We start from the raw sequence: 27,509 nt of genomic DNA on the forward strand, positions 1-27,509 counted from the left end.
ATTTTCTAGGTTTTTATGTCTCTTCTGAATAATCAAAATGAAGCCCTGGCACCCTCAAGCAGCCTTGTTTCCCATCTCATTTAAATTCCTTGATATGGATTTGCCAGAGGCAAATTTGTCAGGGTCTGCTGCCCCAACTGAGAATGGTCTTCAATGAGATCAGAAAGATTACATAACTGTTGGAAATTTTTGGTGGGATCTAACTACTGATAGTAAAGCTTAATACATTATATACTATGCTGTACAAGTGCCCCCCCCCTTTACAAAGGTAGAGCGTTCCTATGAAACCTTTCTTAAGCCAAAATGGTGTAAAGCAAAGAACCATTAATTTATATGGGAAAAATTTTTGTAAAAGCGAAAATCCTCTTTGTAATGCAAAAACAGGTTACTAGTGTAAGTCCTTTGTAAAAGCAAAGTGGCGTAAAGCAAACATTCGTAAAGTGGGAGACACCTGTATATAGAACTTACCCTTCACAAGATTTTCCATCCAACCGTCGATGTTTTCAATTATACTTTAACTTTGGGTTGCCATGGTAACATAGTGGCTCAGGGTGTTGGGAGTTCAATTCCAACACTGATTGTCAGGACATTTGCTCACTGTTTGATAGTACTTCCTCCAAGTGAACACATGGGTTTGCTCTGATTTGCTCCCACATTCCAAAAACAAACTTGTTAGTAGGATATTTGGTCATTGTAAATTGTTCTGTTGTTAGGCTAGGGTTAAATAGGTTAAACCATTGAGCCAGAAGGGCCTGTTCTCTGCTGTAAATCTAAATAAATAAATTGACCTAGCTGTTGCAAATGTATTCATAGACTAATCATTAATGTAAAATATGGAGACTTCAAATACAACCATGTTCTGCCCATTATGTCCTATTATCTGACGGTAGTTTATTTTTAAATAGAAAAACCCTTAGTTGAGTAGAATATGGCTTCCTTTCAATTCCAATTTTCTATTGGTATCACGTTGGCAGTTCTTTGAGCTTATGATAAAAGGAATGTTTTCACTGATCACCAGAAATGCTTGCAGTGGACAATGTTACTGAGAGTGGTAACTTGAACACCAGGACCACAAGACCTTGGAGCAGACTTTAGGTCAAACAGCCTGCTCCGCCATTTGATCATTGGCTTATTAATCCTCCTGCTTTCTCCCTGTAACCTTTGATGGCCTTGCTAATCAAGAAACTATCAATCTTTGTTTTAAATACACCCAATGACTTGAACTTCCACAGCTGTGTGTGGCAATGAAATTCACAGATTTACCAGCCTCTGGCCAACAAATTGCCTCCTGATCTTTGTTCTAAAGAGACATCCTTTAATTATGAGTTTATGCCCTTTGGTTCTAGATTCTCTCACTACTGGAAACATCCTATTTGTGTCCACCCTATCTAGGATTTTCCATTTTTGGTATATTTCAGTGAGATCTCTCCTGATACAGGCCCAAAGCCATCAAACACTCCTCATGTTTTTATCCCTGGGGTTATTCTCCTCTTTACCCCCTCTTACACCAGCGAATGCTTCCCTAGATGTGGAGCCCAGAACTGCTCACAATACTCCAAATGTGGTCTGATCAACACATTGTAAAGCCTCAGCATCACATCCTTGATTTTATATTATATTTCTCGCAAAATGAATGCTAACATTGTATTTGCATTCCTTACCATTGCTTCATCCTACAAGTTAACCTTCAGGAAATCCTGCATGAAGACTCAAGTCCCTTTGCCACCCCCCCAACAATTTCTGAATTGTCTCCCCATTTAGAAAGTAGTCTATGCCCTTATTCCTTATACCAAAGTGTATAACCATACAATTTCCTACACTGTAATTCCACCTGCCACTTATTTGCCCATTCTCCCAACTTGTCCAAGTCCTTCTGCGAACACCCTGCTTCCTTAACTTGCTCCTTCACCTATCTTGGTCAGTCTTTCATCAATTTTAATTTAGGAAAATCACCCACAAGCATTATGTTGGGTATCCATTGTTGAAGCAGGGTTTGGGAGCAAGTTATTACATTGTTTAGTTTCTAAATAAACTAACTGCCTAGCCCTTTTCAGAATCCAAACACTTTGTGACAGTTAAAGAGAAAGTTGTATGTTAAACTGTTGGAATTGTGGGCTCAGTATATGAAATGATTTGAAGATGCATATTGCATGCTTCAGGTAAAGCTTGAAATTAACTTTTAAAGCAAAAAAGACAAAGCAGGACATTCTCAAAATATCAGTTTTATTTAGTTCAAATAAATCTATAAACATTTTGTTCAAATTGTACAGGAGCTGGATAAGAGTTCCTCAAAGAGCAGCAAAGAGCTTCCAGTATTTTGCTCAGTATCACCTGCTCAATGTTAACTTAAAATATGAATACAGAATAAAACACATTTACTAAAATGGAGAGTGCCGAGACTTGTACTCTTAACAGTAAAATTAGTGCAGAAACTGTCAGGAATACAAAATACTTGTTATGCTTAAATAGTTTTAAATATCACAGTATTTAAAAGGATGCTAAAGCTTATTTTGCTTTTATAGGAAGTTTTTGGTCCTACCACAGAAAAGTTGTACATTTTCCAATAAAATATATAGCATTTATAACCACTGAGGGCACTTTAATCCGCTGTATTTTTCGCACAACTGTGAGGTTTTGTCAATAGGGTTTTCCTCTGAAAGGGAACACCCAATCTAAGGCATATTCTTAGTAGTTTTACACAAATAGCTTGAAACATGTCTATTGTAGTAGTACCTCTATTAGCTGCCTTTGAAACATAGAAATGATGAATCTTGCACACATCTTCATTACTGTACAGATTACCTCTACCCAGTCACCAGAGTGACTAAACAATTCATAAAGTGAGAAAGAAAACAGCTGTTTAATTTGTTTCTGCCCCCGATGTTAGGTTACATGCTGGATAAATTAATTTTCTTAATGTGCTCAGAAAATTCTGTAAATAATAATTACAGTATGAGAAATTTCAGAATGCTATGTCAGATTAATTCTCTTTTACTAAAACTTTGCAGAAGCATTTACTTGAGCATTTTCTGTAGGCCTATAATTACAAATGAATAACATACCAATTGAATGTGTCATGCGTAGCAAATTAAGACCATTACAATGGTTAATAGAAAAAACAGAATACAAAGAAAAATTGCAATTACATGCAATTTGGGTAACAGGATCACAAGCTGCCACTGCAATATAGGCTGAGGAGCTCAAAAGTATTGAGAAGTATTTCTCAAGTTCAGTTTACTTCAGAATCCCAGGAGCCCATGTCACCCCTTTGCCACTTGATGAGATCATGGTCAACATGATCTGTGGTATCCATTCTTTGATAATTGTTATTATAAATGAGAGTGTCAGAATATATAACAGTAAGTCGTGGGAAATGCATATAGATGTAAGATTTGATTTTTTAAAATTATAATCTTATAATCATTATTATTGGTAATGCCATTCTGTGAAATGACATTTCTGTCACTAATTGTAATATTGATAGCCAATAGTAATTTATCAAATTCCCCCTCCCCTGAATTTTACTGTATAGAACTTTAGGTATTTCAATGACGGCTGTTGTCGTTTAATAATCTTCTATGAATATCGTGCCTGCTACAGTTCAGAAAATTTCTAAAACTTCTATTGAAAAGGTAAGAATTGCACATTTTATTAAAAGATTCCAAAATGTCAATGGCATTAAATGGAATTATCCATCGGTTTTCAGGACATTGACTCATTAAGTGCACGGTTTATTTTATAACATTTTTTGATTAAAGCAGTAGGACTTTCTCCTCTAATCATTTGTTCCAGTTACATTTGACTGTGAACAAATATAATATTCTACTATTTCCTCTTAAAGGAGTTAAATTTAGTTTCAATGCTGTGAATTTTTGAGCTTCGCGCAAATAAATTTAAAATATTTCTTTGGTTTATTTACTATTGTGAAGATTTGAAACTCTCAGCTTTAACTGGCATGGGATTCTGAAACAGCTTGAAACACACAGGCAAAATTGATCTGTAACTTTATAATGTGAATTATGGTGTACCAAAGGTGGATGGTTAATTGACAAGTTAAGGCACGTAGAATATTGGTGTATTTTCAAACCATTGGGATCAGGTACTTGGGCAGCACGGAAGCATAACACCCATCGCTTTACAGCACCAGCAATCATCAAAAAAGATTCAATTCCTGCTGCTGCCTGTAAGGAATTTGTACATTCTCCCTGTGACTAAGTTTCCACCAGGTACTCCAGTTTCCTTCCACATTCCAAGGAATTACAGTTAGGGTTAGTGACATCTGGACAATGTTTTGTTGGTGCCGGAACCATGGCAACACCTGCCCAGCACAATCCTTTGCTGACTTGATGCAAACGATGCATTTCACTGTATGTTTCAATTAACGTGTGCAAAATAAAGCTAATCTTCTAATCTTGGCTCAAGACAGACTGCATCCTGTAAACTGCACATTTCTAGCCACTGGACGTATAGAATAGCAATTAACAATGTTAAGTTTGTGATGAAAAAATATGGATTGGACTTGAGCTCTTTAGCCATTGAAAGAAAGATTTACATTTTTCAGAATTGAATGTTTTTGAGTAGATGGAGCTCGTCAACCCATCGAAGAGAGGGAAAACTCTGATTTCAAACCTCCGCTGCCTTGCGGCCATACCCACTTATGAGAAAGGCTTCAGGAGTAAACCCTGAGGACAAATCCGGAGCTGGGGTTCCTAAGGCAGTCCGACATTGCTTTCAACCTCACTCTGGCATCTCCTGCGATGTCACTGGTATGAAGCTGTATCAGCCCCTGCCCTTCCCTTGAACATCGGTGGCATGGAGAGGGGAGACTTGCTGCTTGGGCAACTGCTGGTCTCCCATAGAACCTTGCCCAGGCCTACGCCCTGGAGAGACTGAAGCAAGACTTTCCATAGTCTTGCCAGACTAACGGGTGCCATCCATCCAATTCAATGATTCCAACAAAAAGACAAGCCTCAAAAATAAATTTTGGGCACATCAAGGATTTCTTTAAAAGTATACAAGGGAGATGATAACAGAAGAGCAATTGAAAATCCTGCTATCATTTAAGAACTGACTGCACCACATAAATTCAGATGTTCCTGGGTGTGTGAGTCAAGGAGGCCAAATGATGCCAAAAAAAATGTCATTGCAGTCACAATGAGATATTTTCTGCAATGGCCACAAGATGGAGGTAGCACACTGTATCCTTTTAAAACATGAGGCAGAAAATTTTGCTCATACCAGCTGCAGGACGAACCCAGTGTGTCAAGCATCATCTGTGATGGAGGTACGTTGGGGTTGGAGGGGGAGGGAAGGATGAGGAATGGTCAATGATTGAGGTTGAGGCACTAAATCAGGACTGATGCAAGATCTCAACCCAAAACCAACTATTCCCTTCCTCCCACAGATGCTGTTTGACCCACACTAAGTTTCTCCAATAATTTGTTTTGCTCCAGATTCCAACATCTGCAGTCCGTCGAGGAGATTTTATTAGTTTGTGCTGGAGTTTGAACAATGGAAGTTTCCAGTGTTGGCCAAAGCAGTACAAAAGCCAGGATACAAAGTAATTACTGCACAAATGCAATCGCTGATGCCATCCAAGGCAATTCTGCACCAGCCTAAAGAATATTGCTTTCAAAGTGGGCACTGGCAATAAAACTGCTCTCCAAATTGAAGTAATTATTGCAAGTTTAGATCACTTTGCATCTTCATGGAAGCTCTGAAGTATTTTTGTTCATGCTTGATAAGCATTAAATATTTAAAGTTCACTAAAACTACTGAGTGCATAATGATACTGCTAGCAAGTGGCTGTTTACAGAAGACTCTTAGCCAAAGCTAGATTATTCACAGGTGGAAAAGAGTATATCCCATTTCTGGGACTACCATTAAACTATACACTCTTCTATGTAGCAAGTAATGATTTATAATACAATTTAAAATGTTCTAAATCATTGCTTGCTTCTGCTGGTCTGTGGAGAATTTGCATTCAGACATGTATAGAGATGGTAAAGGAATACTTTGAGATACACAATTGTGTCATTGTGGAATGTGGGAAATGTAACAGTTGTAAAGAAGGGATGAGGAAGAAAATCTTGGTCATTTAAAGTGACTTTGCATGGAGGGGCACAATTAAACCTGCACACTGATTAATCGTGGGGAGTAAGCCTCCTGCTGCCTCCCTAGGCATGATATTCCTGAACCATTGGACTCAAAGCTGCTCAGTATCAAAGTCCAAATACCACATTCACCCTGGAAACCAACGCAAAACCCTTATGGACCAGTAGAAACTAGGAAATATTCTAAAAAATGTACTGTTGGGTCAGGAAGTTGACATCAATGGATATCCTGCAAAACACAAACTACCCACCTCCCACAGTGTAGGCACAGGTCAATCTCCCTAAAGGTTAAGAAAAAAAATGTACTGGTTCTTTGTTGTCAGCTAAATGTTCTGCATATAATATTTAGCTGACCATTTTCACCACGGGGATAACTATTCCATGGAAGACATACAAACTTGGCTAGAGAAGATACTGGAACCCTTGGGATGGAGGTGGGTAAAGGACTTTGTTACTAAGACCCGGCAGTAGAGAATAATCTTTGTGATTTCCTGACAGTCCTGAAATGGATTGTACCAGTTTGAGCAGTTATGTCACTGAATGGATTTATTTTACCCTTGTACATATACAACTTCTTAAAATAAAAATGAATCTATGATTTGGTTAACTCCCATTTTGGCCACTTACTCATCATCCACAGGCTGCAGCGGGGGACACGGTGAAGGGTTTTCCACCAGCTGTGAACTAGCTGTGCTGGAATCAACATCCTTGCTGTCACCAATCCCCTCGGCAGCCGCAGTGATGGTATCTCTGGAGAGATTCTGCATTCCGTACATGGGGCTTGCCTCTGCCTCATTTGGTTTAACCAGAGCTATAGTGTCGCTGATAGCAGCTCGCTGGCTGGACCACAGCTTTCCACCGGAGAGTGAATCAGACATCAAATCACATCTGCCTGAACGAGTGTAAAGCAATCTTCCCCGCCATTGCCTTTCAATGACCGAACTTGCAGGATCAAAGACATAGAGCGTGTTGGGATCCCAGACCAATGTGGGCGGTAATAACTGCTGTTCCACAATGTTTCTACAGTAGATAAACTCTGAGCTGTGAATCTGAAAGAGAGAGCAAATGGTTTCTATGTTAATATGAACCACCTATCAATTAGAAACATTTTATTTGAGACCAATAAATTTTCTCTGCCACGTCAGTTTTATAAATGCTTCTGATTGCACCAGCTCATGTTATTTGGTAATATGCAGTTCATGTTACTGGGAAGCAGAACAAAGGACTACAGAAGTCAAAGAGCAATTGACATAAAAATTGAACTTGCAGCATTAACAAGGTAGTTCTAATTAATAGGAGTCATGCATTAATTGATTGAAATCTCAACTTGATTTCCCCCCAGGGATATTCTTAACAGTACCCTTTATATATACACAAGTAGTTGGAATGCTTAAATGTAAAATGACATTGCAAACATTGATGGCATTGGGATCATTAATTCCTTTGCTTCACTGAATTTCAATGCATTGATATTTTGCTGACCACACTGTATATAAAAGGAGTTTCCTCTTGATTGTGAAAGGGTATTAAAATTTAATGTCAATGTTAATGTGAAGCTATCAACTGCTACATTACCTTTTGTTTTTGAGTCACTGGTACTGAAAATTAGCAGTAGATTATTTTTTGAAATTATTTTTAAATCTCATTTTCAACGAGATCTCTTTGTTTACCTGTGCATGTAGTTAGAAATGTACACAGGGAAAAAAACTGGCATTAATCAGCCCTTCTGTTGTGAGCAGGGCTGTGTGAAGGGGATGTCAGCTGTAGGTGAGCAGAAAGCCAGAGTCTGCCCTTATCCTTTGTTTAGTTGTGTATAATCTTGTTGTATAAGCGAAGATAAACATGCCAGATACATCTTCTCCTTATGGATGATGTTAAATTACACTGCCATTACATTCCAGTGTAAATCTAGGATGTAGAAGATGAAAAAGAAAAGGCACTTGAAGACTAAAATTCAGAATTCAAATTGGTCTGAAGGCAGTAAAAGACTTGCTTTATACAGCACAATAATGAAAAAAGACTAATATTTGTAATTTAATGAATAATGAAATAATGCATTGGGACTTAACACGTGTAGAAAGGCATTTCTCCTTTGGACCTCCTGCTAAACAATATTTATTGTACGTGTGTAGACCAGTAATGTTCAGACTTGCTCCTACCTGTGTTTTCTTTAGCAGATCAGTTGTAACAGCGAACCAGTCAGGAGTCAATCTTTCTGCTTCCAAGCTGATGATCGCTAAGGCAAGCGTGGAGCCTCTGAACTGCAGTAACTGGTGGCAGGCCATGCAGTGCTGCAGCTGTCTGGTTAAGAGCGCGGCATGGAGAGAAGGCTTCATCTGAGGCCACTGCTCGAGGAGATGGGGCTGGCTGGACATCACCATGGCGTGGAACTGGACAATGAAAACAAAGGTTCAGGTTAGACCCTGGGCACAAACAAACAACAGCCTGAATCATCTATCCCCGGCAATCTGCAAGGCAATTCTAACCAGGTCGTATTCAAGTTTCCATCAGTGTAGAGGACTTCAACCAAATTGCTTCTATGGTATCAAAAAATATTGAGATGGAAATCTGAGAATTTGAATCCTCCACTAAAATCATAGAGGAACCTCCAGTATCCAGTGTGTGAAGAGGCTGCAATGAATAACTTGCAGTGATGGATTCTGACAGTACCTCTGTACTTTTAGTACTTCACATGACATTAATAAATTGGGCGTGGGATTGAAGGCAAGTGCATTCAGAGAAGCTAAAGACAGTGTTGCTATTTTATTCATGAAGATGAGAAAGCCAACTAAGTATTGGACGAATGACATCCCATACAAGGTTTTGCCTTGCAAAGAGTTGGGAAGGTAAAAGATCTTGGCAGAGAATAGGAAAGTGGATAATGGAGGTTCCAACATTCCTGCTTAATCATTGACAATGACCCAATCTCGGTGCCCAAAATGTGCGACGGGTAAAATTGGCTCAAGGGCGCAAAGACACGCTGTTTGATGTTTTTGATGACGATCTATCATCACTGTATTGCATTGCCCAGTGCAGAAGAATTTATGCCCTGCCCCCCTTCCTAGTGCCTCTTCAGACTTTATAAGTGACAGCATGAACTGCAGCTCCAACCACCATTGACAACTCTTTCACAGTGAACTGTAACCATGCCTATTGCTAGATGTTCTTAGAAACCAGTAGGTAATGCTTCTGCTTCACAGGTACTTGTGGCAATAGCATAAAAATGCAAAAATCTGAGTTTAAAATGCTGATGCTCTTGTACCAGTCTAAATGTCTCTCAGTTCAAACATACTAATTCACAATCTGACATCTCGACTGTCGAATGCTTACTATGTTCAAAAAGTCTGCTGGTGTGGCGGTGTAAAGGTCCCACTGCAGTTTCTCCAGTATGATCCTTTCCATCCTCACAACCTCATTGGTAGAACAGCCACTGGCACTCTTCGCTGTGAGGTCCTTTACTAGGAGTGTGACCTATGAAATAATTAATAAATAAGTGCCATTTCTGGACCAAATGTCTTTTTTTTTTGCAGATTTTCTTAAGTTTAGTGAACTATCTTGAAGATGTGGTGGCTGTGGAAAACTTGCCCTTGATTCAACATTTCTGCTTAACGTGCTAAAGAAATATTAAATGGAAGAGGCAAGCCAGTAAAACATTGTAGCAGCATGTTGTGACTATCACATGGTCTATTTGCCATTTGAATATGAAAATGATTTTAGATTATTATACTTGTGTTCAAATATTTTCTCACTTATTTATACAGTCCTACCTGCAAACCATCAAAAAGTTTTTTTTAAGTTAACGCCAACCAATTGATAGCAAGCAATACTCACCAACAGCAGTGTGCCCATGCTCACTTGGGACTCTGCTACTCCAATTATTCCTCATTACAACCTTGCAGAGAAACTCCAAAAGAATTGCAAAATTCAAAAGAAATTCCCGCAGCGACTACAGCAGGACATCAAAGCAACATTTGACACTGCTTGACTGAGACATATTGGTACTGGGAAGTTAGGAAAATTACTCCGGAGGTTTTTCAAAAAGGAAGATTCTTGTGGCTTTTAGAGAGAAATCCATCTTAGTCATAGTTGTTTTAAACTTCCTCTGGGAAGTACCATAGCATCAACTCTCGAACCAGTTTATCAATAACACTGCCTCCGTCGTAGCTCAGAAAATGGAAGGGCAGCTCAAGAGTTTAGTTCTGATGCAGTTTGGATACTAAAACAACACATGCAATATTTTATTTTGATTATTATGTTTTATTTAGAGATACAGCACGGGAACATGCCCTAAAGACTCAAAGAGCCTCTGGTGCCCAATTACACCCATGAGACCAATTAACCCACAAACCTGTAAACCAGAGCAGCTGCGGAAATGCACGTGGTCACGGGGAGAACGTACAAACTGCTTGCAGACAGCGGTGGAATTGAACCCAGGCTGCTGCTACTTTAATAGTATTATGCTAATTCTGTGCCACCATGCTGCCCATCCAAATTTGGGCTCATGTGGTACCGATATGAAGCATTAGCCATCTCCAGCAGGACCCAAACACCTCTGCTTGATGTGAGCAAACCTACGCCCAATGTCACTATGAAGTGATTGGGGATCACTATTGACTAGAAACAGGATCAGCCAACTGTCATGGTTACCACACTATTGTTTCAATGGCTGTAGCTACAACAGGACTCAAAGGGCTTCATCCCTTCCATGACAAATTTAACTTGACTGGCACTCCTGCTACAGTGGTCATCTGTTTCCTCAATCATGCTGTACAATGAACTAGTCACAGGAACCACAGTTACACCTTGTCATGGTTTCTCATTGGCAGTTCCCATACCAGCAACATTCACCACAAGAAGAACACCAACAGCTTAAAAAAAAACAGAAGAACACCATCTTCTATATGTATGGCACTCTTCTCAGCTTGTGTTTAAATTTTGGCATACATTAATCCACTCTAAATAATTCCATTATCTTTGTACCTACATTTACAACTAAACCTATTGATCAGCAATAATGTGCCAAAACTAAAGGACTATGAATGAGATTTATATAAAATTTAAAGGCAGAGTTAGCCTGAGAAGAGAACTAAATCAAAAACAATAATCAACAATGTTTGTAGCATATCGTATCCACACAGAAAATAAACAACATCAAAAGTCGTGGCCAAGTAATCATCATCTGGTAAATTGCAGCAAAGCTGTTTTAAGGTGCAGTTTGTTCCCAAAAATCAGGTGCAGCGGCAAATTTTCTTCTTTTTTCACCCAGACATGGGAATAATATCTGAAGAGTTTTAGTATGATTTCAGTCTTATAATTTCAGTTTTCAGAGAGGTGCCAATCAGATTTGCCGTTCTAAAAATGTGCAATACAAGGAATTTTGTATGTCTGTAACTTGACAGTAGAACATCTAGATGAAACAATGTATAAATGCCAATTAATGTTACATATTAATGTTACACTATTGTTACAACTAATTAATGTTACACACAGCTATTGTAACAATGCCAAAATACATGGCTTCAAAACATCAACAGAAATGGTGTATTATGTGAATTGGTTAGTATTAAATTGCATGATGGAATATTGCACAATTAGGGGATTTTAGAGCACAGAAAGCACAGGTCAGTCCATTAGATTTGTGCCAGCTCATCGCTAACTACCAGAATAAAAAGAATACAAACCTCATCTTCCTCATTGATTTTGGCTGCGATGAACAAGCTGGAAATGGCAATGCAACGAAGATACTTTGGTTGTGCCTGGACAAATTACATATTGAAAGTATGATGTGATTTAACAACAGTGCCAAATTTTTCATTTACTAAAGAATATCATTTAAGGAAACTTAATGAATAGAAATGACTTACACAAAAAAAAATTAAATACACCACCATAGAAAAGCTCTGCACTTTGAGCCTGCCATCCTCTAGTCTGCAAAATATAAATATCTACTAGAGTTTTCAGCCTTTAAACTGATTTTTTTTTAATCCAGGCTTTCACTTTGCTGAACAAGGGCATCACATTGGATGGTGGAGGAACTCTTTGGAAGGGAACAAACAGTCTACGTTTTGGGTCATGACTTTTCAGACCTGAAAAATCAGCAGTCATATCCATCATAGACGCTGCCTGTTCTGTTGAGTTCTTGCGGCACCTTGTTTTGCTCCAGATTCCAGCTCCTGCAGTCTTTATACATCTATGTCGCGTTGACTACTCTGCAATCCCCTGGCACCTAATCGTGTCCAAAGGAAACTTGAATCTTAGAACAATCCCTTCTGCTCCCACCACTTTCACTTCCCTTAGCAAACTGGAATGCAAACTACCTAGGCCTAGCAACCTATCCATTAAGGATAACCAGACCTCTATACCCTCCTGCCAATGAATTTCATCCCAAACAAACCTCAATATCTCAATTTCTACCAATTACTATCACCAATATTATCATCTTAACAAACATTAAGTATTCTTATGTACTCTCTATCTCCAAGCATATGCAAACATCCTTGGCCTTAATAGGTCCTACCTGTTTACTAATTATGCACCAGAAATCATTATTTACTTTGAGGAGGTTCCCATTTACTTTTAGCACCATTCAACTATAATATTCTCTTTGCCAGACCTAACTGTGCTTCATGTCAATTTTCTTGTTGTGATAGCCTGGGTCTCAATTGAAATTGACTTTAGGAGCAAGGACGTTAGTTGCCTGTATACAAGTTGTTGATGGGGCTGCTTTTGTGGTGTGTACAGCTTTGATCACCACTATGGGAAGGACATTGTGAAGCTAAAGAGGATGCAAAAGAGATTTACGAGAATGCTGCCTGGATTAGAGGGACAAAGTTATAGGGAGAGGTTGGCCACACTATAGTTTTATTGCCTGGAGTGCAGGACAATGAGGGACAACCCAATTGAAGTTTGTAAAATCATGAACAGTATGGATAAGGTGGACACCCACTGTCTCTTTCCCCCTAGGTGGGGGATTTAAAAACTCGAGGGCACATTACAAGAAGCAAAAGGTTTAAAAGTGGTAATCTCGCAACAGAAATCAGTGAATACCCGGAACGAGCTGCCAGAGGAAGTGGTAAAGGCAGGCCTGAAAGGAGCAGAAATTGTGTGGTGCATCCAAGACAGTTCCTTCAAAAAGTATTTGGAGAAACCTACTTAGGAAGGAGTAATTCTGGACTTTCTCTTGGGGAACAAGGTGGACCAAGTACCTGGAGTGATAGTTGAGGAGCACCATTCTAATAAAGTGGCCACTGAGTGTATTTTAAAAAAGAATCACTAAGAATTTCAAGGTTACATAAATGTTATTCTAAATCAGGTAGCAAGAAGCTGTGCAGAAAAAGAAACATTCCCAATTTAATTCAACAAATATAACAACTGCCAAATACCCTTCCAATTTGTTAAGAGATAACTACTAAGCCAAAATACAAATGAATTATCCACAAATACTGTACCATGGTTACTATCCCACCCCCATCAAAACACCTGAATTTAGGAGTGATTGTATTGACAAGCCACTCGGCAATCTAGTTGGAAATTCATTGGGATGTTTTACCATCGAGCAAGTGTAAAATCTTCAGATAGCTGTTAACTTGAAGGTGTTAATGAAGGTCAATATAGATGTGCACATTTTACTTCAAGTAAAAAGCCACAAAGGAAATTATGAAGAAGGCAATTTGTCTAACTTAAGTACAACTGGATAAAGAACTCTTACCTTTACAGATGCTAAGAGGCGATCAAGAATACTAACAGCAAAAAAGAAGGTCTCAGGGTAATACCCAAACTTGGAGCACAAGTCCCTGAGCCACAGAACGACATGCTCCCGCTGCAGTGGATTGATAGTTGGATCCTGCTTTAAAATAAAAGCATAATCATCAAATTGAAAACCCAGAAGACAAGAGCATACAATGAGAAATTGCTAAAAGTGTCTTTCAAGAAAGCAATAACTTATATTTTGAAGAATGGTACTGAACACACATCTATCAGAGTTACTGATTTTGATTGATGCTGGATTACTGTTTTCTACAAGCCATTGTCAAAAACAGTTTTTTTTTAAATATATAGTTAAGAAAAAACAAGAACCAGCAACATCAAGAGTACTTGGCTGAACATTTGTCTGACTGGAGCTAAGATTGCAATCAGGGAGAAGTCTGCACAGGACCAGTGGTATAGCTAGCAGAATTGCTGCCTCATTACCCTAATGGCCCAGGGTCAATCCTGACCACTGGTGCTCTGGAGTCGAGATTATCTATCTCCCTGTCACCATTTTTCCTCTCAGTGCTCCAGTTTCTTCCAAAGGTGTGTTGTTTAGCGGGGCAACTGGCCTCTCTAAATCACCCCTGGTATGCAGGTAAGTGGTAAAATCAGGAGGGAAAAGGGGGGCTGTTGGGAATTTAGGGAGAACAGGCCAGTGACAAAATTTGTTGCAGAAACCAGAAGGTTTTGCAAGGAAGTGTTGACTGGATACATAGAATAGCCTCCTATGCCATTATAGAATACAACCACAGCCAACTTTCCTCGAGACTGGAGCTGGGAACAAAGTTCACCTTCCAGTGAAAAGGGTCAATCATTCCATGCCTGATCTCAGGAAAATGATTTATAAATTAACCTTCAGAAATTCAAAATATAAAATATCAATCAAAAAGCATCTTATGGGGGAAAATTGTTCTTATGACAATTACTTTAAAATATTTTAGTTTTCTGCCATAAATAAAAACAGGAATTTAGTTGCTGAATAAGCTTTAGTTTGTCAGCAGTGGAAACAAGTAATTGGCATTTTATTCAAGGTACAATAGTGATAAAATTAGTGCACACCTCAATGACCTAATATATAAAATATTTAACAAACTCTTATTCAGGAAACAGGATGTCCCAGAAGCGTTCATGGTCACTTTTCTGGTTTTGCTAAAACATTCAACAAAAATAGCTTGTGCAGTTCCCCATGAGCTGTCAACAAAAAGTTAACCCTTAGTTTCAAAAGATAATTCCATAAAGGAGACCCTTACAATCGTTGTTCTCCTCTCACTCATGTACTGAAGAATGACAATAAACAATCTTGAATCTATTTAGGAATAATTACTGCTATGGTGTTGTCCTATCTGGGATTTCCAATTTTTCTAGCCGTTGTATTTGTTGTAAAAATATTTTGAGTTATGTACTTCTGTTCTTCCATTAAAACATACAAAGAAAAAACCACAATTTGTTGCTTGAATTATTTTCCCCAGCAGAATGAACACACCGACCCAGATATTGCCAGCATACAACATCTCACAGTTCTACTTTTGGTTAGGCTTAACCCTACACCCTTCAGCTCAAACAATACTGTTTAATGGTTTGCTGAAGAAGTTGGTTGATAATATCACAGACAAAGGAGTGGAGCAATTTATTAGTCGTACTGAGGAGGAAAGAGATTAGAGAGGGTAAATTCAGTGCCAGATTAGATACAACTAAGAAATAAAAGAGTGTGTATGTTTGTAATAAGAGAAAGAAAACTAAGCAAAATTGTTGCTCATACATCTCCATCAACGTTTGGTAATCGTCAATTTTCAATGCCAGTGCGGCTGATTATTAGTAGTTAATAATTTCTTCATGGAACGTACACTTATAATGATAAAATCAACTTGCTATGAGATTAGTTATCACGCTGAACAGTGTAATATATTCCTTTTTGAAGATGTCACTGCGCTGCAGTCCCCAGTGAGGTCATGACTTAGACTTGGTTGTATTTCTCAGGTTTGTAGGGATGGTCTTGAGGACAGAGAGGCGAGTTAGGGGTCAGGTAAGGCTCTAAGCCTCTGCTCTGCGTTCAAAGGCCAGCGACGTGGTCATGGTCCATGGTCGGATGTTGGGCTCAGGCCTGAGCGGTTGAGGACGAGCTTCGCACCCCTTCCCCCAGGGTCAGCGAGCTGTTAGTAAGTTCTGGACTCGGAGTTTCTTGCGAGCAGGAGAAAAAGTGTTCAGGGCCCCAACATTGGCAAGTCTGGAGTTCAAGTCTAGCGTTCAATAGAATCAATGGACCCTGGGGCTGATACTAAAGTTCAACGCCAAAGGACTAATCAGAAGTCCAGAATTCAAGGCCAGTGGTCGAAGCATTGAGTTTGTGAATCTCTGCAAGGCTGGTGGAAAAGCGGAAGGCCCAACGTCTGCCAAATCTGAGGCTGCGGGAACCTGTGTTAGGGTTGGAAGACTGTCTATGTGCGTGGGTGTGTGGTGGAAGGGTGGAATGGGGCTTGTTTCGCTGTAGTTATTTTGTCACTTGTTGCGTTCCCTGTTGTTCTGCTGAGCTTTGCGGGCATATTACGTTGGCACCAGACCGTGTGGCGACACTGGTGGTGTGTTCCAGCACACCGTTAGGTGGGTTGGTTGTCAAAGTAAACCCAGCATTTCCCTGTATGTTTTGGTGTACATGCAATAAATAAATCTGAATCTTGATCTTGAAACTTCAAAATATAAAGTGCGTTATCACCTAACTTTGCACTTAACCATCCATCCGCCCCTCAAATGAAGTTGCACAACCAGCTGAAAATTTCATACAATTTGTTACTATAGCCAGCTGGACACAGTTTGAAATTTTTAAATATTGATGAAAGTCAAAATTAAAATATAAAGCACTTCTAAGACAAATTTAGCACCAAACCGGAGTGAAAAGAATCGAGACATTAGTGAAAGAGGCACAAGAAGCCTGAGAAAACCTACTGGGTGCAGTTTAGCTGAAAGGGCAAAGATGCAAATTATAGAAGCCTATCTTTTAAAAGATTTTGTGCACCAACATCCAGCCTCTCAACTTAAAAAGCAACATAAGATTTTTGAGAATATGTATGTACATGGAATACTTTAAAATGAAACGTACAACATTAAGGCCTTTCTGCCCAAGATATTCTGCTGAACCTTGTAACCTACTCCAAGATCAACCTAACCCAACCCTCCTGTAAAGCCCTCTGTTTTTTTCTTTCATCCATGTGCCTATCCAGGAATCTCTTAAATACCCCTAATGTATCTGCCGCTGCCCCTCGGGACATCACAAACCATTTGACAGGCAATTAAATGACTTGTGTGTTCACTGTTGTAATTTGAGATTACGGCAGGCGTATTGCGAACAGCATGTTCCAATAAAGCACCGAGTAGAATGAACATTTCATCCCATTTCATGATGTGACTGTGAGATCAACAGAAAACTTCCACATTGCCTTTCACTTCAAAGTGTAGTGAATTCCAGTTAATTGGGACGTACTGGGACCAGTATATTTTGGCCCAATTAAGCAGCTGCCAAAGTTTCATGGAAATAGTCAAAAAAGGTATAAAGATTTACTACTGCTTAATGGAGTAACAAATTAGAACATTATCAATACTACTGCAGTGTGATAAAATTATGTATTAGTTCCTTATAGTTTCCAATAGAGGAACTTATCTAGTGTACACTGCCACATTCTTTTGATTGACTGTATTTCAACAAGATCAGTGAACCACCTCGTGTAGATAATGGACTGCCTTCACACAATGCTATCAATGACTATCCCCCAAATCTTCATTTTCAATGTAACATTCAAGATAATTATCAATACCTTTGAAATCTTCGTAGTTCCTAACTTGAAGTCATAAAATCATTTCATTTTTACTTCTGGCATCCCCAAACTTGAACTGTCTTACTGCTATTTCTCAACAACTATCAGTGACAGAAATCACTGATTTTTTTAAAAACACAAACACACGCAGCTGACGCTATCTAAAAGCTGTTTGCTCTAAGCACAGAGTGGTGTCACAAGTGCACACTTCAGACACCAGACAGAAACTGTTCAGCAACTGTCTCCTGCCCCAGTTGAGCAGCATAGTGTCCCAAATAAACAAAGGGAATCTTTCTATTCTATCAATTTGTTTTTGTTCGGTAAGGGTTGGTCCTAAATATGCAGCTGCCCTAATTAACCAATGGCCCAATTAACCGGAATCCACTGGAATTGTCAGGAAATACACCTGTGAACTACCTCTGGGCCTTATAGTTAAGAATTAATCAATGTTGGATTGATTGAGAAATAAAAATAATTAAATAGTATTAATTAAATTAAAATCTTCTGTGCCATTCTTTTGGTTAACCTATCAAACATCCCTTCCATTTTAAACCATGAAAAGTTCTTCAAATAAGAGGTAGTTTGTTTCTCTGCCACCAGTTTGGTCAGATCTATCGTCCGGATTCCAGCACAAAGGGTTTGATTCTCAGTCCACTTTCAGATATTGGTGTAGGACACTGGAAATAATCAGCATCCCATTCAGAATTTTTCCCAGTGTCAAAGTAAGCCAAAATTAAAATGGGAAAAATAACCAGACGATAGAGTTTTGAATAAAGTAAACATATGCCATAAGAGAAAAAATCGTAAAAAGAATTAAGTTGTATATTTTATCAGAGCTGGGCTTCCAAAAATAGAGAACAGATCTTAAGTCTGACACAGAAATACAATAAAGTGCATGCCACACACACAAAGTGCGGGAGGACCTCAGCAGGCTAGGAAGCTGCTAGGCCTGCTGAGTTCCTCCAGCATTTTGTGTGTGTGTTGCTTGGATTTCCAGCAGATTTTCTCATTCATGATAAAAAGCGTGCTACCTGGTAACTGCAAGTCTTGAAAAGAGGCACTTTCCATAACTTGGCTTCCTTAGAGAGTGCAACGTCAAGGAGGGATGCAAGCCGCTGGTCATCCAAGGGCCCAAGACATTTCATGGCACCAACAGGGCAGGCCAGCTTGCCAGGCACGAGTACCTAAGAACAGAGAGACTTTGAAGCAGTCTATGCAAGTTTGACAAAAGACCACTGTAAGAAAACACTGTTAGCTTCTATAGGCCTAAAACCCCTAATGGGTTATGAATACATACTCTAGATAGGCAACTAAACAATTTAAGAATCTTACATATCCAGAAAAAAAATGGCAGTGACAGAGAATGTATTATTATTCAGTGGATCAATTTTATGTCTTATTTGACAGTTCAATAACAGTATTTGTTTTATCAGCTATGTATATACTTTCCTAAACGTCAAACAAAACACTACTGCCCACATTCAGTTCACTTTGTCCCCCAAATTTAGAATCTTGAATAGTTAAATTCTGAATAACAGATTATTAAGGTCATTAGTTCCATAGCAGAAATGAAGGCCACCCATCTGCAACATATCTAAAGCATCAACATGATTACTCAGTTTGTCAGCAAATTCAGTATCTTTACTGACAGATTCAGTTATCGCAAATCATTTAAACGCATAGGCAAAGGACTCCAGTACTGCAAAATAAAGTTATCAAGATCAATTGTGTTATCCCTCTATACCTCTGGTTACAATTATTACTTCACCCCCTTTTCGCACTCTCAGCTCCATGGCCATAGAAAATTCTACACAAAACATGAAATTAACAAGTTTAACAAGTTTCACAAAATTAACAGATTCAAAATTCAATATCTTCTTAATATAAATACAAGATGGGAGTCAAATCCTTTCATTTGCTAAATACGGAAAGAAAACTATCTTAAACACTCTGTAGATTCATAAGACTAATCGGGGGAATGATAAGTTTGCCCCGTGCAGAGAGGTTGCTGCTCTTACTAAATCAGGAATTCACAGAAATTTCTGAGAAGGTTTTTACATTGCAGGTCTTAAAGAGGCTGCTTTGTCTATCTTGAGTTGTAAGCTAAGCAGTCTTGTGACGAAGGGTTAGTCACTCACAACTGAGACGAGCAGGTCTGTACATTCAGTTATGATTGTAGCTCAGCTGCTGAGTGAATTCAAGGCAGGTGTTGTGTTTTCAACCACTTTCCCCAAATCCCTGAGTCCTTTAATATAGTTTGGGGACAGGATCAGCCAACATTTTACTGAATGACGAAGCAGGAGAAGGGATTCACTGCCAGTCCCCTTTCTGATGTGTCTCCAGATCACATTAGGTATTTGCACAATGGTATTTCTCTCTTTAAATAGTTGAGATGCAGCTGCTCCAGTGGCAGGCTACGGAGACGAATGCCGCAGCAAGTGTGACCCGAAGCTTCCAGTTAGGTTATTTTCATTCTTAGCTTCACTCCCTCCCTAATCTACCACTCCCCTCCCCCACCACACTATGTCTCTCACCTCAAACACTTCAATAAATTTCCAAGATCACCTCACTTTTCAATTCCATTTACAACAATTTCATAATATGGCTTTTGCTCTGAGTTTTTTGGACCAGTGGTTATAGGTAATTACTCCACCATTTAATGCTTTCTTCATGGAGTGTTTGTTCCTTTACCTGTCCCATTGCTATCCCAATTTATCCTGCATTGTTACCCCTTTCAGTTACCCCACCCTCTTCTTCATATTACAAGCCTTTCATTCTTCTTCCATCCTGCTTTCCCCATTTCTTTGCAATCTCTTCCTGCCCAGCAGCTGTCTCCAACCTCCAGTCCCTTCCCCTACATTGCTCACTGCCTCTTTATCATTTTGTTGCTCCTTCTTCGTCCCCCTCCATCTTATCCTTCTTGCGATCACTCGAGTCGAGTATGATGCAAATTTGTGGATTCCCTTAATGGAGCGCGCCTGTGCGTGACCTTGTTTAACGTGCATGGGTAACCACCACACAGTCCTTGACAGATCAGGGTCAGGGTCCAGAGGCATGTAAGACAACTGGGACTCTTCACTGCTGCAGCCTTCCTCCATCTTCACTACCTTTGTGATGTGTCATCACCTCTGCTAGCTCCAACACTGTGGTCTTAGCTGGATCACTTTTACCAATGGGTGACCTATCCAGGAGTAAGCATCAGATGCCTAAACTGTCTCAGGATCTCAGGAACTCACAAGCCTCTCCACCACGACAAGGTGATGATCCTCGATGAAGCTGCCTCCATCTTTCATTCACTTGCTACCACTCCCAACCCCACAACCACCCCACAAGCTGGTGTGATCCACCTAACATCTTTCATCCCTCCTCAGTCCTCCAGTCACCTCAACTCCAATCCCACCACTCCCCTTTTACTCTTTATTCTGGCCACCTCCCCTTTCACTCTCAGTTCCAAGGCAGGGCTTCAACCGAAAACACTGACAATTCCTTTCCTCCTGATGCTGCTCAACCCCCTGCATGTCTCCAACAATTGTTTGCTGCCAGGCAATCTCTGTATTTGCTTCTGTACACTCTAATGAAAAATGGTCACCTTCACACATGAGACCAGTTTCTCTCTACAATGCCTGAGCTGCTGAGTATGTCTGGCTCTTCCCGTTTTACTTCAGGATCTTCAGCGTGTGCAGTACATTGACTCTGTCACAAATAGACAGCTGGATGACAGTGAACAATAGGTTACTAAAATGTACAGATAAAAGTCATTCTTGTTAAAGACCCATTCAAGGAGGGAAAATCTGGGTGGTTCAGGAACCAGTCCTCATCATGGGATTGGAGGTGGAGAGGGTCAGTACCTCTAAATTCCTGGGCATTAGCATCTCAAAGTATCTTTCCTGGGATCGGCACGCCAGGGTAATCTCAAAGAAGGCATAGCTGCTCTTCTATTTTTGTAGAAATTTGCACAGGTTCAGCATGTCATCCAAAACTTTTGACAAACTTGTATAGATGCACTGTGGAGTACACCTTGCCTGGTTTGGAAACAATAATATCCAAGAATAGAGAAGACTACAAAATTGGTGGATACAACCCAGTTCACCTCAGGAAAAGCCTTCCCCACCAATGAGCACATCAACAAAAGCACTGCCAGAAAAAAGCAGGATTCATCATCAAAGGCCTCTTCCATCCACGGAACCTTCTCACTGCTCTCATCTGGAAGGAGGTATGGCAGCTTAGATTCCAAACCACCAGGTTCATGAACAGTTACTGATCTTCAACCATCAGGCTCCTGAAGCAACCTGGACAACTTCTCTACACATAACACTGAACTGATCACTGAAAACAACCCATGGACTCACATTCAAAGACTCAGCGAGTCATGTTCTTAGTATTATTTATCATACTTAATTTATTTTTGCATTTGCAAAGTTTGCCTTCTTCTGCACACCGGTTACTTCTCAGTCTTTGCGTGTACAGTTTCGTTGATTCTATTGTATTTCTTTGTTCTACTGTGAATGCCTGCAAGAAAATGAACCTCTGTGTATTTCGACAAAAAAATACTTGGAACTTTGAAGGGGTGTGTTCTACATTTCAAAATATCTTTCTTCATGAATATATATGGCATAAGCAAAATGTTTCAACAGCCTGGCAGTTATTGGCAATGGCCTACTATGCACTTCCACTAATAGGTCTGAACTGCCTGTTGCAAAGAAAACTAACAAGAAATAGCTACAGTTTTTGTGAATTTCTTCACAACCCCACATCCTCCACAAAAATCAGCTGATAATTCTTTACTTTGCAACTTCTGCGACACCTGAAAAATATTGTATCATCAGCCAATGTGGTTGGGAAATTCCCACATAGCCATTTCATTATTTTACTTTTAATTTACATAAAATAATAATTAGTTATGGTTTAAGTAAAAGAAATCACTAAGAAAATATTTTAATTTGACTAAAGTACGGGACCATAATGGGCTAAATAGGCCAAGCTTAAGTAAGGATCTTGGTTGGCATGAACCAGTTGGGTCAAAATGCTTGTTGCAATTCTGTATGACTCTAGGATTCTATGTTGCCCTAATACAAGTTCTCACATGGTCAGAATTTACATATTTTTGCAAATCCATGCTTCCTGGCTTAATGTTTACAACTTTTCACGAATGTTCAGTAATTTTTCTGGGGACATTTTTGATAACATCAAAACCACAGTCACTTTGTGATACATCAGATCCTCAGTGCAACTTATGAACAGACTACAAACTCATAAGATATTTGAGAGTGAGTTCAAAGCCTATTCTTTTCTTTGCATGATCATTGCCATTTTCACAAGAAAGTGTTTTGGGACCACACAGGAAGATCACCAAAAGAAAACCCTAATATTCCATACAGTCTGTGTGGACTTGCACTTCATTTCCTGCCCCATTCAGTTGCTCTGAAAACATCTCAACACTTTCTCTGTCTTGCTCCTCTGAATCTTGCATGTTCATCCCTCATTCTTCTAAAAAGCCAAAGAATACACATCCATGAATCCATAAAACATAGAAGCAGAATTAGGCCATTTGGCTCATCAATCTATCATGGCTAATTTATCATCCGTCTCAATCCCAACCCCTGCCTTCTCCCCATAATCTCTGACCCCCTAACTAATCATGAACCTATCAAATTCCTCTTTAAATATATACAATGACTTGGCCTCCACAGCTGTCTGTGGCAATGAATTCTATAAATTCACCACCCTCTTGCTAAATAAATTTCTCTTCATCTCTATTCTAAAGGGACAACCTTGTATTCTGATGCTGTGCCCTCTAGTTCCAACTTTCCCACTATTGGAAACATCCTCTCCAAGTTCAATCTGTCTGGGCTTTTCAATATTCAATAGCCTTCATTCTTCTGAACTTCAGCAAGTCAAGGCCCAGAACCATCAAATACTCCTCATGCACTGACTCTTTTATGCCTGAAGTCATTCTCACAAACTTCCTCTGGATCCTCTCCAATGCCAACACAGCTTAGACAAGAGGCCCAGAACCGTTCACAATACCTCAAACGAAGTCAGACCAATGCTTTATAAAGCGTCACCATTGCATCTAACTGTTTAGACTCTATTGATTGGTCAGCAGTCTCATCTCAGGCAGTACCCTAGTAAACCTCTCTTGGACTGGTAACCTTAAACTGTTATCAACATCCCAAATGAAGCCAAGATATGAAAACTCATATGGCTAACTTTTTTCCCTGGCTAAATTCCCCCGTAAATCTGACTCATCGACTTCTGTCAATATTATCACAGGCTACATTTAGATACAACTAGGAACTTCCCAAACTTTTCCAAAAACCAGGCGTAGTGCAAAACCACACCCAAGTATTTTTTTTTAAATGAGAATTATAATAAGATCATGAAATATGGGTTATTTTCTGATTTTTTGATAAAGCCATAGTGTTTAATTTACCACCAATTCCCTTAAACTTTCTAAACTACTCTTGAATATTCTCTGAGTGGAAGAAAATTAAATAACCAACGGAAAGAATAAAGATGAGATAAATGGGAAACAGTGGTCCTGTCTCTAGATGTAAAATGTTACAGTTACAAAAGTACACTCATCAGCTGTCTTTTAAAGATCTCTTAAGTGCTTACTCAACTAAACATGCTTCTGCATTTCTTTTTAAATCCCCATTAGATGAGGGAGGAGAAGGAGGCAGCTGCTCACAGGAATAGCTAGCTTAATTAAGATTCACAACTCTTGCCCATCTTCACTGTTGACATACAGATAGCAGCACAGCAGATGTAGCTATTAGGTATGATATGGTTACATATCAGAGCTCTCCGATTAAGAACTGCCTCCACAGGCTGTGGTTCACTCTACTGACAATTTGAAAGCAGGCTACCTCACATATTCAAGGCAGTGGACAGGCTCCTCACCACAAACCAACCTGTGTATTAGCACAAGTGGAGAGCATGTCTTTAACAGCACTCAACTGCACTCCTAAAAACTATGAGGGGCAGGACATGAAGAACAGACTTCAGAGACGCAAACACAACCACCAGATATCCAAACCTTTTCCAGTGAGAAGTGAGACTGAATTCTTTGTTTGCCTCATTCTAACCCCTCAAGTTATGACTGCCACGGTCTTTTATCCACCATCAACTGAGTCTCGCCTTTCTGCTCTTTCTCTGTTGACCCCCAATTCCATCTGTAACCCCTCCATCATGAACATGAATACCTAGTTTTTGTTTTAAAGCTATTCTTCAATTCTAGCGCCTCATCCTTCATTTTGTGTCTACAGGTCAATTTCACGGCCCTCATCAATCTTCTTCATCTGCAGATACAATTCCAACTGGTTCGATGATATCTGTGGACATGCATACTAAAAATACATTCAGGGATGATCCAAAGCAAAGCCCACCTAAAAACTGTTTGTGCAAACATTAGTAACAAATCTAAAACAACTTCAGCTCTCTGAAGAGAGCATTACTTTGTCATCATACAATGATGTTCTCGGAAGTGCAATTATGGATGGTAAATAGGGTGAATTTTATAGAAACCCAGCTCAGGCTCACTTACCCCCATTCACATGCAAAAAATGGATGGCATTACTGATAGATGATCTTTAAGAAGTTTATTCCTTCAAATGAGCAGATTGCAGGGTGGCCTTGTAGAGGTGTATCAAATTACAATGGGTTAAAGGCACATGTTCTTCTACCCAGGAAGGGGTAAGTAAAAACTAGAGGGAACAGGTTGAAGGTGGGAGGTGAAAGATTTAAAAGGCATGTGAGGGGCAACTTGTTCACACAGAGGGTAGTGCATGTATGGAATGAGCTGCTGGAGAAATTTGTTGGGGCAAGTACAATAGAAATATTTAAAAGGCATTTAGATAAATACACGGAAAGGAAGTATTAAGGGAGACGAAGAACTAAAGCAGGCAAGTGGCATTACCTTGATGGGCACCATGGTGAACATGGACACGTTGGACTGAAAAGCCCACTTCCTGCTGTAATACCTTGACTCAATAACTACGGTTCAATTTAACATTGTGCTATAGTCCTGTTCACACCAAAGTTGATGAAAGGGGCAAAGGCAAGCTAACATATCTATACAGATCGATCTGTTTAGGTAGCTACAGCTCAAGTTCACTCACAGGGTAAATTTTTCAAAATGTACCCATTGCCTAGTGAGAAGAGTCAGCATGAGAGACACAAGAAAGTAGGAGAAGGAGACAATCTGCCCCTCTCACCTGCCTCACCATCATGTCCATAGCTGAAATGCTCCAGGCTTGCACTCCTCCTCTGGCTAGATCCCCAAAGCCCCCAATTCCTCGATCTTTCAAAAATTTATCTTCCTCCATTTTAACAGTTCTAATGATCGAGCCTCCAACCACCTTCAAAGGTAAAGAATTCCAGAGGTGGACCACCCACTGAGGGGAAAAAAATCTAAACGTCCCTTTTAAATGTCTGGCCCCGTATACACCCTCTAACTATGTTCACGATTCTTCTAGTGAAAACATCTCAACTTCTACCCTGGCACGTCTCAATAATGTCACCCCTCATTCTTCTGTAGTCTGACCTGCTCAGCCCCTCTCGAAGGGACAACGGTGTCATCCCAGGAGGTTGCCCGGTGAATCTCTTCTGGACTCGATCAGCTAAGTAATGAAAACTCCTGCGGACGGCTGTCCAAGCCTCTCACTCCATGTTATATTCTCCAGTAACGCTGGCTCCTCTACTTCCGTCAACACGATCGGAAGTTACATAAAGTACTACTGTAAATTTTCCCAACTTTTACCAATTTTTTTTTAAATAGGGGTGTACTCGCTCTCCAGATCGCACAGCGTTTTTTCGGGTGTGTTTTTTTTAAGCTGCAAAGCGCTAGTGAAACTGAAATAAAATAACTGAAATAAACTACGAAAATGAGCGTTTTAAAAGAGTGACGCAAACTACTCTCTCCCTATCGCTGCGACCTTACAATGTCTTGGTCGCAACCGAGAATAAGGAAGCGAACTGCAAACAGTGTAATACACACAGGAACGCGACCTCAATGTTTACAGAGTACACACAAGACCAACTGATTGGAAAAAGTGGAACGTTTTGTGTGAGAGTCCTCGAGTAAATTACGTACGTAGATTTACTTGTGTGGCGACGGGGACTGCGACTAAGAAAAAAATAAATAACCGTCCTAAAGTTCCCCCAAGATACTGAACCCACAGTCTGTGACAAGCTCAGTTTAGGCAAATATGTTCGAGATACCCCGACCCTACTTCTAACCCCCTGCACTATTAAAAAACTATTTAAACATCTTTACAACCAATATATATAGATAACAACAATATCCTGGTATACTAGCAAGGACCAAGTATATTGCAGTTGTTTTACTAGCTGCTTCGTTAATGAAATGGGAGATTTAAATCGTGTAATAAACAAAATCTATATAGTCCTGAACACATTCAGAGACACAAATATAGCCACAGAAGGGGCGCTCAGGATCCCTTGACCAGTCCTGACTTCCCTTTCTCTGTGAGAGGTGGAGTTATGATCGGACGATAGGAAACTTCACTTACTGACCCGTTTCCCAAGACGATGCGGTCTCTGTCTCTGTCCTGCTCAAATCCATCAGTTCGGCATCTTGGTTCTTCTGTTCAGATTTTTCCAAAACAAAGGGAAATCGGACCCGTCCCCGCGGCGATAAACTCCAACTGTGGGTTAGAAAGTGGGAATAATATTTCCCCAAAAAAGGCTAGCATCGTCCGGGCGCGTTTAGAAGTAACAGGCAAAGAGAAAGAATAACATTTACAAAAGACTAGCAGGAAGCGAAACACCGCCCTTTGTTAAAGCAGAATCGGGAGTTGGAGCCTGTTTAAACCCTTCG

General features: G+C 39.7%; 1 protein-coding gene across 4 annotated transcripts; it reads right to left on the minus strand.

Annotated features, from left to right (window-relative positions):
- Nucleotides 1-2,206: 2,206 nt before the first annotated feature.
- LOC132405616 (cyclin-I-like) lies at nt 2,207-27,509 on the minus strand. Of its 4 annotated transcripts, none has more exons than XM_059990561.1 (7): nt 27,202-27,509; nt 18,700-18,852; nt 13,822-13,959; nt 11,795-11,869; nt 9,444-9,584; nt 8,273-8,503; nt 2,207-7,162 (listed from the first exon to the last, which is right to left on the minus strand). In XM_059990561.1, exons 2-7 carry the CDS (start codon nt 18,811-18,813, stop codon nt 6,737-6,739), a joined length of 1,125 nt encoding a protein of 374 aa, XP_059846544.1. In that variant the 5' UTR covers nt 18,814-18,852; nt 27,202-27,509; the 3' UTR covers nt 2,207-6,736. The 4 variants fall into 4 exon arrangements, with proteins under 4 accessions (XP_059846544.1, XP_059846546.1, XP_059846543.1 ...); XM_059990563.1 differs by having other exon boundaries at nt 13,822-13,956; nt 27,206-27,508; XM_059990560.1 differs by having other exon boundaries at nt 27,206-27,508.

Source organism: Hypanus sabinus, chromosome 15 (genome assembly GCF_030144855.1).
Source record: "Hypanus sabinus isolate sHypSab1 chromosome 15, sHypSab1.hap1, whole genome shotgun sequence".
NCBI classification, from domain to species: Eukaryota; Metazoa; Chordata; class Chondrichthyes; order Myliobatiformes; family Dasyatidae; genus Hypanus; species Hypanus sabinus.